Source organism: Pelophylax lessonae, assembly GCF_965119305.1.
Source record: "Pelophylax lessonae genome assembly, chromosome: 1".
Taxonomy (NCBI): domain Eukaryota; kingdom Metazoa; phylum Chordata; class Amphibia; order Anura; family Ranidae; genus Pelophylax; species Pelophylax lessonae.
The window spans coordinates 889,248,760-889,267,445 of record NC_138768.1 but is presented as its reverse complement, the minus strand read 5'-3'; the positions used below and the strand labels follow the sequence as shown (position 1 = coordinate 889,267,445).

At 45.0% G+C, this 18,686-nt stretch overlaps 2 protein-coding genes and 2 pseudogenes across 4 annotated transcripts in view; all 4 read right to left on the bottom strand.

The window, feature by feature from the left end:
- The window catches only part of LOC309550814, a 567,902-nt pseudogene that overhangs the window by 192,377 nt on the left and 356,839 nt on the right, over positions 1 to 18,686 (bottom strand). The gene's annotated exons all lie outside the window — the stretch shown is intronic.
- LOC309548616 (uncharacterized protein) overlaps positions 1 to 18,686 on the bottom strand; it is a gene marked incomplete at both ends in the record, with an annotated part of 254,414 nt that overhangs the window by 59,665 nt on the left and 176,063 nt on the right. The gene's annotated exons all lie outside the window — the stretch shown is intronic.
- LOC309549026 (uncharacterized protein) lies at positions 6,899 to 10,782 on the bottom strand (the record flags this gene model as incomplete). The annotated part of the gene is made up of 3 exons (XM_082248968.1): positions 6,899 to 6,951; positions 9,822 to 10,184; positions 10,269 to 10,782. 3 exons carry the CDS (start codon positions 10,780 to 10,782, stop codon positions 6,899 to 6,901), a joined length of 930 nt encoding a protein of 309 aa, XP_082105094.1.
- Positions 12,106 to 18,686, bottom strand: part of LOC309548931 — a 43,260-nt pseudogene continuing 36,679 nt past the window's right edge. The window contains exon 7 of the transcript in view: positions 12,106 to 12,209. The product of the transcript in view is annotated as an uncharacterized misc_RNA (transcript). The remainder of the gene's footprint in view (positions 12,210 to 18,686) is intronic.

Genomic DNA, 18,686 nt, shown 5'->3' with positions numbered 1-18,686 from the left:
TGGACGATCTCCTCTTAAGATCGAGTGTCAGCCAGAACCTACTGCGCGATCTATCCACCATGGTACAGATGCTCCAGGAGTTCGGATGGACCATCAACATACAGAAGTCGTCCTTGTCTCCTTCGGTTCGTCTTCCCTATCTGGGAATGATCCTGGACTCTGCTCAGGCAAAGGTGTTCTTGCAGGAGGACAAGCTCCGGACCTTACAGGACGAGATCAGGTCCCTCAGGGACAAACCATCCTCGTCACTCAGGACCTGCATGCGGTCCCTAGGGTTGATGGTATCGGCCTTCGAGGCGATACCCTTCGCTCAGTTTCACACAAGGTCTCTTCAAGCAGAGATCCTGGCCAGGTGGGACAGGCTACCTCAGTCCTTGGATCTGGGTGTCTCTTTGAGGCGCCGGACCAGAATGGATCTTCTGTGGTGGCTCCAGTCCCCGGCTGTGTCAGAAGGGAAATCCTTACGTCCGTTACTGTGGACAGTGATTACCACGGATGCCAGCCTGTCGGGCTGGGGTGGAGTCCTGGGCAACCTGTCTGCCCAGGGCACTTGGTCGGGGGAGGAATCCTCCCTTCCGATCAACATTTTGGAATTAAGAGCAATCAAACTCTGTCTCTTCCAGTGGTCGGACCGCCTTCGGGGCTGTCCTGTTCGGGTACAGATCGACAATGCTACCGCGGTGGCTTACATCAACCACCAAGGGGGCACCAGGAGTGCCCAGGTGGCCCGGGAGGTGACCGACATTCTGTCTTGGGCCGAGACTCATGTCCCGGCGATTTCAGCAGTTCATATTCCGGGTGTGGAGAATTGGCAGGCCGACTACCTGAGCCGCCAGACCCTGGACCAGGGGGAATGGTCCCTGCACCCGGAATCTTTCAAATGCTATGTGCGAAGTGGGGATCCGGGGACGTGGATCTGTTCGCGTCCCGGCTAAACCACAAGGTGGAAAGGTTCGTGGCAAGAACGCCCGATCCTCTGGCAGACGCCTCGGATGCGTTGGTGGCCCCTTGGCATCAGTATCATCTGATGTATGCCTTTCCTCCGATTCAGTTGTGGTCTAGGTTCCTTCGCAGGTTAGCCTCGGAACCGCACTTGGTGATTCTGGTGGCATCGGACTGGCCGCGCCGATCCTGGTACGCCAACCTTGTTCACCTGGCAGTGGCGCCTCCTTGGCTGCTGCCAATGCGGGAAGATCTACTGTCTCAGGGACCGATCTTCCATCCTGCTTTACAGTCGCTGGCTTTAACGGCCTGGCTGTTGAGACCCAGGTCCTGAGAGACAGGGGTCTCTCTTCGGAGGTCATTCCTACTCTAATCAAGGCTAGGAAATCCTCTTCTGGTAAAATCTATTACCGTACCTGGAAAGCTTATTTTGCCTGGTGTGAGTCCAGGGGGTTCTCCCCTTGCTCATACTCGGTGTTGAGAGTGTTGGCTTTTCTCCAGACTGGTGTGGACCAGCGCTTGGCGCTGGCCATGATAAAGGGCCAGGTATCTGCACTGGCTATTCTTTTCCAATGCCCTGTGGTGTCTCATTCCTTGATTCGCACCTTTATTCAAGGTGTGCGACATTTGGCCCCTCCCCGGAGGGAGCCTTTACCTCCATGGGACTTGAACTTAGTTCTGTCCACGTTACAGCATTCTCCCTTTGAAAACATCCAGGAGATATAAAAAAAAAGGGGGGATATGTGGGACCCTCCTTTTTTATCCGGGAGATATCGTTACCTCTGCTGTCTAAGAAAGTTGGCTTTTTGGTGGCGATCACTTCGACTCGCAGGGTGTCAGAGCTGGCGGCATTGTCTTGCCGCTCTCCTTATTTGGTGATTCACAAGGATAAGTTGGTCTTGTGACCTCATTTCTCTTTTCTCCCTAAGGTGGTCTCTGAGTTCCACCTTAATGAGGACATTGTTTTGCCTTCGCTCTGTGCGAAACCAAAGCATCCTAAGGAGGTTGCATTGCATTCCTTGGATGTTGTCCGGGCAATCAGGGTTTACCTGTCATCCACTGAATCCTTTTAGGAAATCGGATTCCCTCTTTGTCCTTCCTGAGGGACCTCGGAAGGGTATGGCTGCGTCGGCAGCGACCATTGCCAAATGGATCAGACAGACCATTGAACAGGCCTATGCTGTCCTTTCCTAGGCCTATCCTGTTAGGGCGCACTATACCAGATCTTTGAGTACGTCCTGGGCTTACTGGCACCCAGCCTCGGTGGCCCAGGTGTGCAAGGCTGCGACTTGGTCGTCGGTGCACACCTTTTCCAAATTCTATAAGGTGGATGTTCTGGTATCAGCTGATGCCTCCTTTGGCCGCAAAGTTCTCAGTGCGGCAGTGCCATAGGGGACCCTTGTTTTTTTGTGGGTCCCAGGCTGTTGGGGTGTTTATCCCCTGGATATTTGTTTTCCTGGGTTGTTGCTCCTGTTGAGCCTTTTCTATTGCCCAGAAGGTTCTCTTACTGTGCGTGTAAGGTTCCTTCCTCTGATGTGGGTACTGCGTTGCCTTTTCTATGGTTGCGTCTCCCACCCCTCATGTCTACACTGCTTTGGGACATCCCAATAGTGATGACTTAGAGGTGGCGGCGACTGTCATAGGACGTAAGAGAAAACAGAATTTTTGTAAAATCTTACCTGTAAAAAATTCCTTTCTCTGAGTCCTCCGACAGTCGCCGCCCCCGCCCCTCTTTTGGGGTTTTTTCTTGTACACCTACTGCTATTCTACCAAACTGAGTTGGGAGGGATCACTGCAGGGGGGTATTGACCAGTGGGACAGCCCCCATGGGTGTGTATATGCTAAATGCTTTTGTTCTTTTGACTAAGTCTTATGCCTAGCTACTCCTGCGGAGCAGAAGTCAATACCCAATAGTGATGACTTAAGAGGTGGCGGCGACTGTTGTAGGACTCAGAGAAAGGAATTTTACAGGTAAGATTTTACAAAAAATCAGTTATTTTTTCATTTCTGCCATAAAACATTCAATAAAATTTTTTTAAAAAATCACATTTCTTCACCAATTTAGGCCAATATGTTTTCTGCTACATATTTTTGGTAAAAAGAAAATCCCAAAACATAACCAATCACGTTTAACTTCCGTAAAACGAAGAGGGGTATATGCTAATGCCAGGAGCCTAGCTAATAAAATGGATGAGTTGGAAATGTTAGTTCATGAGGAGGACATAGACCTTGTGGGAATAGCGGAGACTTGGTTCGACCCCTCACATGACTGGCTGGCAAATATCCAAGGGTATTCGGTGCCGAAAGGACAGTTTAGGAAAAAGAGGGGGAGGGGTATATCTCTACGTCAAGAACAATGTAAGTGTGATAGAGAGGAGTGACATTAAGGAAGGGATGAGTATGGAGTTAGAATCCGTGTGGATAGAACTCCTTAGGGAAGGAGTAAAGGGAAAAGTAATTGTGGGGGTTTGCTATAGGCCACCTAAACAAGGGGAGGAGGTAGAGCTGGAATTTTTAGCACTTTTGGGTAAAGTGGCAAAGCTAGGATCAGTCATCATATTGGGGGACTTCAATTATACCGACATTGACTGGGGAGAGGGGATTACACACTCACATAAGGTCGTCTATTCACGGAAACCTTACAGGATAATTACATGTCACAGCTGGTGGATTCTCCTATCCCGGATCTATTGATCACTAATGACCCAGACATAGTCTCGGAGGTAGGAGTCCAGGACAACCTGGGCTCTAGCGATCACAGGATGATCACATTTAGTGTAAATAACAATAGAACAAGGCAAGTGGGGAACATAAGAACCCTTAACTTCAGAAGGGCAGACTTTCCAAAATTGTACTCATTGATGGAAAGGGTAAACTGGGACCGAACCCTAGGATCCCTGACCACAGAGGAAAAATGGGAATGCTTTAGGAACATATTAAGCAAAGGCATCTTGCAGTGCATTCCTATGGGAAATAAATTTAGAAGAGAAAAGGCCAAACCTGGCTGGCTAAACCGTAGCGTTAAAAACCTTATTAGGGGAAAAAAATTGGCCTTCAGGAAATATAAATCAGAGGGCACAGTATTGGCTTTCGACCAATACAAGGAGGCAAATAAGAAGTGTAAACACAAAATCAAGATGGCTAAAATAGACTTTGAGAGACAAATAGCGGAGGATAGTAAAAAAAAAAACAAAGAAATTCTTTAAGTATATCAACAGCAAAAAAACTAGGGCAGAGCATATTGCACACATAATTAGCGATGATGGGGGGATGGTTACAGAGGACACTGAAAAAGCAACCGTGCTGAATGTTTTTTTTCTCGTCAGTATTTACACAGGAAACGGAGGGGTACACTGACCATGACTGTTTGGTTAGTAGTAATACACAGGACTTGCCACTATGGCTAACAGAGGGTGAAATCAGGGAAAGGCTGGATAAACTTAACACAAACAAATCACCAGGCCCGGATGGCGTACATCCGAGAGTACTCAAGGAACTCAGTAAGGTTATATCCAGACCACTGTTCCTGATCTTTGCGGACAGTATTAGGACAGGAGATGTACCAGGAGATTGGAGGAAAGCTAACATGATTCCGATATTCAAAAAGGGTCAGAGGCATGTCCCGGGAAATTATAGGCCTGTCAGTTTGACATCGATAGTATGTAAACTTCTGGAGGGGATGATAAGGGACTATATCGTAGAGTTTGCTAAAGACAACAGCATCATCAGTAATAACCAGCCCGGGTTTACAAATGGGCGTTCTTGTCAAACCAATCTATTAGCATTCTACGAGGAGGTGAGGTGTGAGCTAGATAGGGGCAGACCAGTGGATGTGGTGTACCTAGATTTCGCTAAGGCGTTTGATACAGTTCCCCATAAGCGCTTAATTTATAAAATAAGGTCTGCAGGTATTGACAGCAGGGTTTACTTTTGGATACGGAACTGGCTAAAAGGGCGTGTCCAAAGGGTGGTAATAAACAGCGCATACTCAGACTGGTCTGAGGTAGTAAGCGGGGTGCCCCAAGGCTCAGTCCTGGGACCAACCTTGTTCAATTTATTCATAAACAGCATTGAGGTCGGGGTCAGTAGTTCAATAGCAGTTTTTGCAGATGACACAAAATTGGGCAGGGCAATAACTGCACAGCATGAAGCAGATATCCTACAGGATGACCTGGACAAAATAACGGAGTGGGCAACGACTTGGCAAATGAGGTTTAATGTGGAGAAATGTAAGGTTTTGCACTTGGGGACTAGAACCATAAAACCACAATATACGTTAGGAGGGGAACCCTTGGGGGAATCAAAAATGGAGAAGGATCTGGGAGTCTTGGTTGATGATAGACTAGGCAACAGCATGCAATGTCAAGCGGCAGCTGCCAAAGCTAGCAGAATATTAGCATGCATAAAGAAAGGGATGTATTCCAGAGATAAAACTATAATCCTTCCACCTTATAAAACTCTGGTCCGACCGCATCTGGAGTATTCTGTCCAGTTCTGGTCGCCAGTCCTCAGAAGGGATGTGTTGGAGCTGGAGAAAGTCCAGAGAAGGGCAACTAAACTAATTAGGGGATTGGAGGACCTTGATTATGAAGAGCGTCTGCAATCGCTTGATTTATTCTCCCTGGAGAAGAGACGCCTGAGGGGGGACATGATAGCAATTTTTAAATATCTCAATGGGGATCTCAGCTTAGAAAAAAAGCTGTTCAGTCAAAGGGATTGCATGAGGACTCGGGGGCATACAATGCGATTAGAGGAGAAGCGTTTTAACCTCAGACAACGTGGGGGGTTCTTTACTGTTAGGGCTACAAGATTGTGGAATTCTCTACCACAAGAGGTGGTTTCTGCGGGTAGTATGGTGGCTTTCAAAAGACTATTGGACGTGCATCTCAAGGATCAGAACATTCAGGGGTATGCAAGATGATTACAGCCACACACACCTACACAGGTTGAACTGGATGGACTATTGACTTTATTCAACCTCACCTACTATGTAACTATGTAACAAAAAGTGTTTGTTCATTTGTTTGCGCAAAAGTTATATCCTCTACAAACGATTGGATATTTTTATAGAATTTTATTTTTTTAATATTTTCTAGTAATGGCGGCGATCAGCGACTTATAGCGGGACTGTGACATTGCGGTGGACAAATTGCACAGCTAACTGATGCTTTTTATGGGACCAGTCACACCAATACAGTGATCAGTGTTAAAAAAAAAAAAATATGCACTGTCACTCTACTAATGACAATGGCAGGGAAGCAGGGTTAACATCGGGGGGGGGGGGATCAAAGGGTTAAATGTGTTCCTAGGGAGTGCTTACTCATTGTGGGGGAGGTGCTTTAACTGTGGAAAGGCAGAGACACTTAGCAGAAACACACAGGAAGCTTGGGTTGCCACCTTTTCTTCAAGCCAAACCTGAACACTTTAGCCGCACACGGCAACATTTTATTTTTAAGGAGGAACCCTGTGCACTCTGATGTAAAGGGGAACTCTAACATAAGGGGGTTTCTGCTCACCAAACCTCCCACTTACATCAGAGTCTCCAGCATTTCCCCTTTAATTTGGGTTCCCAAAGCCCCCCTTACATCAGAGTCCACAGAGCACCCCTTAAATCTTACCTTTGTGAACTTATTCACTTGGAGGCACGAGAGAGAAGGGAGAGAGGGCAGAGACTTCAATCATAGACATTGGATGGTGAGCTCACTCACCTGAGGATGGAGGCTCAGGCATCAAAGCCTTTCATCCACTGTGTATCTGCCAGTTGCTGAGCTTCAAACTTCCAGCCCACACATCCCTTTCCTGAAGCACGGAACACCAGGGATTGGAGTGTGGGTGGGCAGACAGATAGGAAGGGGTAGGAGGAGGAGGAGTAGATCAAGCCCTTTCTTCTCTCCTGTCTGTGTATGGGGGTGGGGCCGGTGTGTACATCTATGCACTCTGTGGTTGTGGTACTAGGTTATTCCGGGAGCCACAGTCCATTCTGAATATTGTGTCTGGATTTCAGGTGGCCTGAAACCCAAACACATGACTCAAACCCTGAAGTGTCCAGGTGAATCCTAGATAGGTGGCAACCCTACAGGAAGCGCCAGCAAAGCGTAGTATCCTATTTAAAGGGTTTTAATAGCGATGTATTAAAAACACTCACAAGAGGTAAAATATACAAGTGCTTATCTGGTGTCAGAGTCTGTGGATCCTCCTAGAACCATCCTGCAGGACCGCTGTCCTCTGTTCGGCTGCTGGGCACAGAGATGGCTGGCTCAGGAGCCTGGAGGAGCCCCAAGAAGCCATGCTTACCAGTGTGGAAGGCACAGGGAATGTGCCATCACCGGAAGGATAGGAGGTACCAGACGAGAAGAGAAGCAATGCTTTCCTTTTGATCTATACAGAGCCAGTCACAAGGACAGCAGCCATAGTTGGTCCTGTGCATTCCTTTATTGTACCCCCATAACCAAAGAACAGTGACATTTTATGAATTACCCTCTATATATTTATTGCTGGCTGGACTATATATAAACTCTATGTGCCAGTATCTCCTTCCTCCATTACACAGGATCTCCATCTTCCCTACTAACAGAACGGCGATCTGCCTTGTTTACATCGGCAGACTACTGTTCTGCCTCTCTTGGGAACGATTGCAGGGTGCAGGTGGACATCATGTTCGCTGGACCCGCTGATTGGCTCTCGCTGTGTCCACTCTCACCCAAGACCCGGAAATGCAGATGATGTAGAGGTACGTGATTCTGCGCTGAATGGCCACCCTGCTGCAGTACATGTATGTGGGCGGCCCAAAAAAAAAGTTTCTCTGATAAAGAGAGAGGCTATGACCTGGTGGATTACATGCGGAACGTCTGAGCCCAGCTGAGGACATTTAAGGCCTTAAGATTGAAGATGTGGTGGATGTCTCCTTTTGGTTTGGGAACTGTGGACAGAGAAGAACTCCTGGAACTCTTCTGGCCTTAGCTCAGTGAGATAGAGTTTGGAAGACTAATGTCATAGACAGGTTAGGGCTTTAGAAAGGGCCTCCAATGGCTGTCAATGTGGTGCCTTCTCCACTCTCCATCTCACTAATAAAACCCCAATGGATGACTCTCTATGAACTGATCACATTCCAATCACCGATCATCTAATCATTGGTAAAAAAGAAGACTCGGCACAGAATATTGTACGAAGAGTTTTTATTGGACAAGATCAGAACAAGCGATTACCACACAGTAAATGATATGAATAAAATGAAGCTTAAATCTTTTATAATAGAATTAACAAATGTGTCAAATGTATTAATAATCATACATTGGTTGGACCAATAAAAAGCCGGCTACTTTAATAAATCTAAAGGAGCAAAAAAAAAATTAAGCAACCAATCATCAGGTATGCATTCTTGACCGTGATGCGATTGAGGACCCTATAATCAATGCAAGGTCTCAACTCACCCCCCTTCTAAGAAGGTTCACCAGTGAAAGATGAATCCTGATTGGCTGCTGTGGGTTAATGCATGTTACAGTGATCTTTTTCCATCCAGTAGGTTAGATCTATATACATATTTATAAGTAGAACACAAAAAGAATGTATTGTCAGAATTGTTTGTCTGCTGCCCCATGTATTGTCATGAATGCCCACTTGTTGCCCCCATGTATTACCAACAGGTGCGCACACCGCGGTGAAGAAGCACGATATTACGTGTGAAACGCGTCCACCTTTCTGTATCCCGTATTGACTGTCTGCAATAAATATCGCTATAACCTGTTGGAGTGCGACCATTTTCATTGGTTTTATGCCCCATATATTGTCAGGATTGCCCACTTATTATCCCATGTATTGTGCGGATTGCCCACTTATTATCCCATGTATTGTGTGGATTGCCCACTTATTATCCCATGTATTGTGCGGATTGCCCACTTATTATCCCATGTATTGTGCGGATTGCCCACTTATTATCCCATGTATTGTGCGGATTGCCCACTTATTATCCCATGTATTGTGCGGATTGCCCACCTGTTGCCCCATGTATTGTCATGATTTCCTGCCTGTTGCCTCATGTGGAGAGGGATCGGTAAAGGTAAACAGTTGAGTCATGATTTTACCACCTCCTTAACCTTAAATGGGGCGGTACACATGGCACTGCAATTTGTGGCTGCTGCAAACCTCACCCCCCCCCCACCCCGGGTCACATTGGGCAATGCTATTCAACTGAATGGGGTTGTGCGGCAACAGCCCCGATGCATACAGTTGCGGCGTACTGGCGTGAGCTTTACAGGGTTAAAATAAGGGCTCCCAGCTGCCTGCCAACCCCACAGCGGGTCAGAGGGCGATGCGGGTGTAAACCAACCCCGAGTGGACTGTGGTGGTTTCACATTTGTTTATGGACTAAACAGTTCCACCCATTACAATCCAGCGTCCATTTCCCGTAGTACCAGCAGGGGGTGCACTCTGATGTTTCATTATATTTCCTTTATTTGTAAACTTTCCTGCACTCTGAACATGAAATAGGACGCTCGCCCGTATGAACATCTAAGAAATAAACCTTTGTTTGGAAAACATTTCCCACACTCTGCACAAGATTAGAGACGCTCGCCTGTATGAACTTTCCAGTGTCTAACAAGTAAACATTTGAACACAAAACATTTCCCACACTCTGAACATGAATAAGGACGCTCACCCGTGTGTATTCTCTAAAGGCTAAGAAGGTTTCCTTTATGAATAAAACATTTCCCACACTCTAAACATTAACAGGGAAGCTCACCCCTGTGCATTTTATGATGGCTAAGGTTTCTTTTCTGATTAAAACATTTCCCGCATCTGGCACATGAATTGGGACGTTCAAAAGTGTGTATTCTTTTGATGGGTAAGAAGGCTTACTTTATGATTAAAACATTTCCCACACTCTGAACATGAATAGGTATGCTCTATTGTGTGTATTCTCTGATGCCCAAGAAGGCGTCTTTTCTCATTAAAACATTTCCCGCACTCTGAACATGAATAGGGAAGCTTACCTGTGTGTATTCTCTGATGGATAAGAAGGTTTCCTTTATGATTAAAATATTTCCCGCACTCTGAACATGAATAGGGACACTCCCCTGTGTGTATTCTCTGATGGCAAAGAAGGTTTTGTTTATGATTAAAAAATTTCCCGCACTCTGAACATGAATAGGGACGCTCACCTGTGTGTGTTCTCTGATGGCTAAGAAGGTTGTGTTTATGATTAAAACATTTCCCACACTCTGAGCATGAATAGGGAAGCTCACCTGTGTGCATTCTCTGGTGGCTAAGAAGGGTTTGTTTACTATTTAAACATTTCCCGCACTCTGAACATGAATAGGTAAGCTCACCTGTGTGTATTTTCTGATGGCTAAGAAGGCTTACTTTATGATTAAAACTTTTCCCGCACTCTGAACATGAATAGGGACACTCACCCGTGTGTATTCTCTGATGGCTAAGAAGGCTTACTTTATGATTAAAACTTTTCCCACACTCTGAACATGAATAGGGACACTCACCCGTGTGTATTCTCTGATGGTTAAGAAGGCTTCCTTTATGATTAAAACTTTTCCCGCACTCTGAACATGAATAGGGACACTCACCTGTGTGTATTCTCTGATGTCTAAGAAGGGATGCTTTTCGATTAAAACATTTCCCACACTCTGAACATGAATAGGGACGCTCACCTGTGTGTATACTCTGATGGGTAAGAAAGTTTTCTTTATGATTGAAACATTTCCCACACTCAGAACATGAATAGAGATGCTCATCCCTGTGTATTCTCTGATGGCGAAGAAGGGTTCCTGTATTATTAAAACATTTCCGGCACTTGAAACATGAATAGGGACGCTCACCCGTGTGCATTCTCTTATGTCTAAGAAGGGATGCTTTTAGATTAAAGCATTTCTCACACTCAGAACATGAATAGGGACGCTCCCCTGTGTGAATTCTCTGGTGCTGAAGAAGGCTTCTTTTCTGTTTAAAACATTTCCCGCACTCTGAACATGACAATGAATTCTCTCCTGTATGAACCCCTTTATGATCTAAAGAAGTTTCCCTGAGATGAGATGGTTTCCCGCACCCGTCGGCACTGTCAGATATTAGAGGACTATGTGAAGTATCAGGAGATTCCAATGATCTCCTCCAATGGTGAGGTCTGTCATGTATATTATGAGGAACGGGATTTACTTCTGGAGAAGATGCCATGTCATTATCTTCTGTAGTCACATCTTCCTCCGATGTCCTTCTATTCCCACCACAGAGTCCGTCTGTCAGAAGACAAGAAAAATTACCAAGAGTTTTCCACACTCATATACACTGCTCAACACTTTATAATCAGAGTATAGCATCAAGTCAGGGAAACTCCTGGGATATTCATCAGGTCAGTCAAGTAGCAGAGGGGGTTGTTACCAACAGGTGCACTAGATGGGCAACAATGAGACGACCTCCAAAACAGGAATGGTTTTACAGGTGGAGGCCACTGACATTTTTCCCTACTCATCTTTTCTGAGTGTTTTTTTCTTTTTAAATCAGAAAAAGTTTTATTATAAAGAAAGAAAAGTCCATTCCATTCGGTACACAATATTCCCGCTTTGTACAGTCATAGACACAGCGATCGTAACCTTCATATATAGTCACTCCTGCATGTTTCCATTCGCCACCTCCACTGACTCCACCCACTCCCCCAACATCTCACTGACTCCACCCACTCCCCCAACATCTCATTAAGTTCATCTCCTTGGCCTGCTCCTTATCCCGTTCCCTACTGTTTATTCATTCCTAGGACTCAGCTTTTTTTTATTTTTGAAAATTATTTTTATTGATTTTTAATCACAAAAAATCAAACAAGGCAACCAAAACAACTCCCCATCCCCCCATCCTCAGTGCAATGCTCATGTACTACAATTCTTATAGGAAAATGCAAAAGGATAACCTCCCAGGAGAACCTCAACGCGGCAGTGCCTCCCCCACACAGACTCTCACCCAGGTCCATACCCCAACTTCCCCCACCCTCTCACCACTGCTTGTTGTCTGCTGGGCATAGACTTCATTTGTTTCCTCCCTAATTATCAGAGGACCTCAACTCACCCCTCTAAGGTGACCGTCACCTTCACCGGTGGCAGACCACAATCACCACCGAGAAGAGTAGATGGCCTCTCAGTCCAACCCTGCCATAGAACGCATCCTCTATTCAGGTATGTGGCTTTGTAAAATGGCAGCATCTCGTTCACTGGTGACTTCCAATACTCCACCGATGGCGCTTCGATCTTCCTCCAATGCAGAAGAATAGCCTTGCATGCATAGAACAGAGTAACCAACAATAAAATTCTTTGTGCTCCAAGAGGTGCCATTTCCTCCACCAAACCCAGCAAACACACTGTCATCGTCAAAGGTACCCTCAATGTGGTCCCTTGGCTCTTTCCAACCACAACCCCACATAGGCACACGCTCATTCATCCGACTCCTTGCTGGTGAGCATCTTAGTATTTTTTTTGCTATCTCTTAGTAAATTGAGGCCTCTCTCTGTGGGATTTCCCCCTTCACTTTCACTCTCTCATATTCTTTGCTTTCCTTTGAGAATATCATCTTTGATGAAACTAGTCAGGTCACGGCGTGCTGACGTCACACCTACACATTCGTCTACGAAGGACGGGCGAGCGGAGCCGTCCGGCCGGCGGCTGTTATCTCCCTTCTACCCACGTATTGTCATCTGATGTTTGTAAGTTTAACCTTTATATTTTGAATAAATTACCATTGGATTTTATGCTATGGCTCTCCCCTCCTTATTCCTCGGTTAACCTGCACCACTTCCTGAGCCTTGGTTGGAGGAGTCCTATTGGAGTTAGCCTGATGTTACTCTGAACCCCCGCTCATATACCACCTGGAGTCGGTAAGAGTACCCATCCTTACTGGTGCCCTCTTGGTTGCATGATCGGGACCCCCTATCTCTACATGTTTATATACTAGTCCATCTGGTAAGCGGACAATCACACTGGGGAGTCTATCTGATTTTCCTCTTGCTTTATTTTGGTAAGGGGTATATACTCAGTTTGGTGGTGGCTGTCACTCATTCACTATTCAATTACCACATTTAGTACTGGTATTGCAGTTTCACAAATTTCGGGTGGCATTACCTATTGTTTTTGGTTTTACGCTATGGCGTTTGGCCTTTTTTTCCTTTTTACATAATACCCATTTCTGGAGATTTGCATCACAAGAGTGCAGGCTTGCTGTTCATTCTTTGAGACCTGGTGGAGTCATCATACTACATTTTGGCTACAAAATCAGTTATTTCTGGTAAGCGGTACCTGCACAGGTCATAATCTATTTGGAGCATCTACTCCTTACTCGTTATCGGTTTACACTATGGTGTTGTTTTTCTTCTTTTTTTCATTAACCTTTCACTGAGGAGAACCATATTGGAGTCCTTTGAAGCTTACCGCGCCTCACTATTTGAAGACACCTGCCTTCACCTATTTGGCTTTAATTGTTTGGAATTCGGTAAGCGGTACCTGCACAAGTGTCATCACTTTATATTTACACCTATGGACATTCATATGGACTGTTTCAATTTCTAGCGCAGCTTGTTTTTTATATTTTTACTTTTGGGGTGTTGGTCGCACTTGAAGTTGCTGCTCCTGTTTTGAATTAGCGCAGTTGTTTTTTTCCTATATCATATTCTTTGCTTGCCTGACTTTCCTTTCTTCCTCTCTCATACCATCTTTGCCTCCCCTCTTTTTATTTCAATTCTCTTCATACCCCCGCCCCCCCCTTTGCCCCCTATTACTTACCCTCCCCTACTTCTTTCCAACCTCACTTCCCAACCTTCCCCTCACTCTTCTTAACACATGGATAACATCAGGATCCTCTCGATCAATGCTAAGGGACTTAACGTCCCGGAAAATAGGCAAATATTGTTGAACGATTTAAACGATCTAAAATTGATATCACCTTTGTACAGGAGACCCACTTCAGGGATGACAAGCTTCCACTATTTAAGAACTGGTTTTTCCCCTTGGCCTACCACTCTACTAACCCGAAGGCTAAACCAAAAAGAGCCTCTATCATTTCTTCTAGTACAGTACCATGGACACTGCGCACATATTCTAAAAGACCCCAATGGCCGATTTCTGTTTCTGAAGGGCAATGTTGGTGACGTCAGAGGGACTTTGACCACCTATTATGCTCCCAACAGCCAGCAGGATGCGTTCATTACTAGAGGTATGGAGAAGCTCCTGGAGTTCTCTGAGGGTCAACTAATTATTGAGGGAGATTTTAATATCCCTCTAAATCCTTCGGAGTATACATCTCTGGGATCCTCCTCTGTCCCCCCCTGGCATCCGCAAACATATTGCAAAGTCCCTCCATAGTGCACAATTGATAGATGTTTGGCGCCTGATGCATCCCAGAGAACGAGACTATTCTTTCCATTCCTCACCTCACCAACTATACTCTCATATAGACTATTTATTGATGCCGCATTGTCAATTACATGCGATCCGTGACTCTTTAATAGGCTCTATTACATGGTCCGACCATGCCCCCGTTATACTTTCTTTTGCACTAAAAGACTTTCGATGGTCCAGAACCCGGATGTGGAGACTAATGAAAGCCTACTCCAAGATGAGACTGTTTTGACAGATGTAGAGAATTAGACCATTTCTTTCAGACTAACACCATTGCAGATACTGACCCTGGAATCATATGGGAGGCACACAAGGCAGTGATTCGTGGGGTGCTCATAAAGCATGGCTCCTGGATCAAAAAACAGCGTACAGCACAACTAGACTCCTTACTCCAAGCTTTGCATGCGTTGGAGTCCCATCACAAACATGCTCTGTCACTCTTCTCTCCTCAGAGGTAGAACTTATGACTCTACGTAGGCAAATTAATGACCTTTACTTTACAAAGCTAAGGCAGCCATGCAAATTTGTCGTAAAATGTCATGAGTCGGGAAATCAGTGTGGCAGACTATTGGCTAGATCCCTCCAAGAAGAAACCTATTATCTCCCACACAGGTCAAAAAGCCACGTAACCTAGACATATCACACAAGAATTTAAATCCTTCTATGCCTTGCTATATAACTTACAAACCCCAACAGACCCATATAGAGGAATACCTGCTCTCTTTCTGGATGCCCTGGTTGTCCCAACACTGACAGTAAATCCTAGAGGATCCCATCACCTTGGCTGAACTAAAACAGGCCATAGGTGGTTCCAAAGTGGGGAAGACCCTGAGACCGGTTGGATTTACCATCCAATATTATAAAACACTCTTGCCGTCACTTGGACAGTTTATGGCTGACATGTTTAATACATGGGGCTCTGGGACAAATATCCCCAAGGAGACTTTACAAGCTCACATTTCAGTCATCCCTAAAGAGGGAAAAGATCTTACCTCCTGTAGTAGCTACCGACCCATTTCCCTGCTAAATGTCGATTTTAAACTGTTCACCATAATCCTAGCAACTAGGATCCAACAACATCTGACGCAGCTGATACATTTGGATCAAGTTGGATTTGTGCCTACATGTGAGGCAAGGGATAACACAACCATGGTCCTCAACCTCCTACATGTAACCCCCAAGACCCGCACACCCTGTGTCCTCCTAAGCACAGACACCGATGAGGCCTTTGATTGAGTAAATCGGCATTTTATGTTTGCAGTACTTCGACATGTTGGCATCGGCAAAACCATGCTAAATTGGATCTCACAGATCTACTCTGCCCCTGCCGCCCAGGTTAAGGCAAATGGTGTCTTATCAGACTACTTCACAATTAGGAATGGGACAAGACAGGGGTGCCCTCTGTCACCCTTACGCTTCGCATTATCACTAGAATCCTTTTTATGTAGAAGACGCCTCCACCCGGATATCTCAGACATGACTGTTGGGGTGACCCAGCAGAAAATATCAGCGTATCCAGACAACATGTTATTTTCCCTCATGAATCCCATAATTTCTCTACCGAATCTTCTTCACAAGTTTGAGGCATATGGCACTCTGTCCAATCTAAAAATTTACTTTACTAAATCTGCAGCTATGGGAGTAGGCTTATCAAACCCCATCCTCCACCAACTGCGATTGCATTTTAAGCTAAAATGGATGAACTCAGCGCTGAAATACCTGGGCACTCTCATACCACCCAAATTTTCACACATCTTCACGCTCGACTTTCTCCCCCCTCCTAAAGAAAGTCCACATTCTATAAGAAAAATCGAAATCTGATCTCCATTCATTGGGGAGACTAATAGACTGGTGTCGTCATGGTGAAGCAAAGCTTTGGCCCAAATTAGAACAGGCCCAATGCGACATACCCCTTCATAGAGCTCCATCGTGCCACCATTCACTACCAGACTCCTTGAGACGCCATCCCCTCATAGGTCACACGATAAGAACCTGCTCTAAATTATTCACACAACTTCCACTTTCCCCGACGCACTCGCCCCTGACACCCATACTGGGGAATCCCCAGTTTACCCCGGGCTACCAAGATAAAATATTCAGAACCTTGATGGAGTCAGGCAATTTCCAAGCCTCCCATTTTTCAACATCATCATGGACTCCTTGGGACCCTACTGTCTAGATTTCTGGAGGGCATTGCAACTTCATAATTTCTAAAACTCATTGCCACCTCCCAGTGATTGCAACACACAACTTACACCCTTCGAAGAACATTGCTCTCAAGACAGAATACGGACACAGGTATTATCCACGACCTATGCATTACTGATCAGACCTCAGGGGACTTACCAACCCCCATTCGTAATGCTAAGGGAACGAGTTTTAGTCTGTAACTTTAAACCAGACCAACAAAATCCCATCATTCCATTTACGTCATCCATCTGCATGTAAATACAAGAAACCAACTTCAAACTCCTAACAAGGTGGTACTACACGCCGTCAAGGTTGAGCAGGTTCTTCCCCACACTCACTGATCAGTGCTGGAGATGCCAGGAAAGGCTGGGGGACACTCCTACATGTTTTTTGGTTGTGTCCTAAACTAGTGGAGTTCTGGAAGACAGTATGTGAAATGTCTCAAAGGTTTATAAACCGACCGCTCCCCAATGACCCTGCTCTCTTCCTTCTCCATGCCATTAACAACCAGGCCCAGACCTATAAAAATTCTGTCATTCGTCACCTTCTAAATGCTGCTAAAATGTGCATCCCTCTAAAATGGAAAAACCCACAGGCCCTGACTGTTGGCATGTGGCTCAAAAAGGTCGAAGAAATAAATAGCATGAAAAAACCTTGTTCTCTCAACACGTCCCAAACACGAACGATATACCAAATCCTGGGGTAAATGGAATATATTTGTCCTCTCTGATGAAGGCTGCTCTTTAATTAAGGGTGGCAATACTAAAGAGACCTCATGTTGAGTTTGAGGGAGCTTTAAAATATTGGTGGAAAGTATTGCTGATGTAGGGCCATAGCTTTACCAATGCAAACCCCCCCCCCCCTCCACCCCTCCTTCCCTTCCCCCCTTATCCAACCTACTTATCCTCTTCTGCCTCTCTAGGTTTCTTTTACTTCCCTCTCTCTTTCCACTACTTATTCGCTTTACTTCTTCCTTCTTCTTCTATACGTTATGCGAAACTGGAACGGACAACTCCGGGTACTTTCTAGTCCTGCATAACTCCTCCCATTAGGAGAATTGTAGAACACCTCTTATTCTACAACCAATGTAGATCTCAAACGTATGACTGAATTGTCTTGAATGTTGTAATACACTGTCTCAGCATATGTTCTATAAGGAATGTTACTGTTTATTATGCCTGGAAGTTGACTTTCATATAGATAAAAGAATTGAAAAAAAAAAAAAAAAGATCTGACATGGATCAATGGTACAACCTTACCTAACCAAACATCACTAAGTAATAATGCTATTGAAATGATGACAATTTTATTGTTTGGAATATGACGTTATATTGAGGAATGGAGATGGATCTTTCATATGGTGTACAGTATCTCCTCCTCATTTGTTTGGAACATGACGTTACAATGAGAAATGGCGATGGATCTTTCCAATGGTGTACAGTATCTCCTCATTTGTTGGAACATGATTTTATATTGAGGAATGGAGATGGACCATTTATATGGTGTACAGTATCTCCTCCTTATTTGTAGGGAACGGGACTTTCACTATTGAGGAATGGAGATGGACCTTTCATATGGTGTACAGGATCTCCTCATTTGTTGGAACATGACGTTATATTGAAGAATGGAGATGGACCTTTAATTTGGTGTACAGTATCTCCTACTCATTTGTCTGGAACAAGATGTTACATTGAGGAATGGAGACGTGGGAAGGTAATTAAAAAAAAAAAAAAAAGTATTTTTCAGGAGTCATATGTTGGTCGAGCATTTTAAAGTTTAAAAGAGATCTGTCGTGGAACTGGGTGCAATCACAACACCAAACTTTGACAACTAACCAGATCAATGATACCACCCAACCAAACATCACTAAGTAAGCTTTAAACCATTATTGCATAATTACCCGAGCTGATATCTGGAGAAGTTTCTTCCTTTTTAACTGCGTCCATCATCCCAACCTCCTCTGTAAAATGCTGATCACCTCTCACATATGGGATGGTGTGATCTTCCTCTGTGGAATCCCGGGAATACAGAGGATGGGGACATCTCTCTGGTGGGTTTCTGTAACTGGATGACTCAACCATGGTGTCTTGGTACTGCTTCCTGTGTCCTTTTCGAAACTCTGCCTCCTCCACCACATAATCCTCATCATCCTCCTCTTTTATCTCTTCTTTA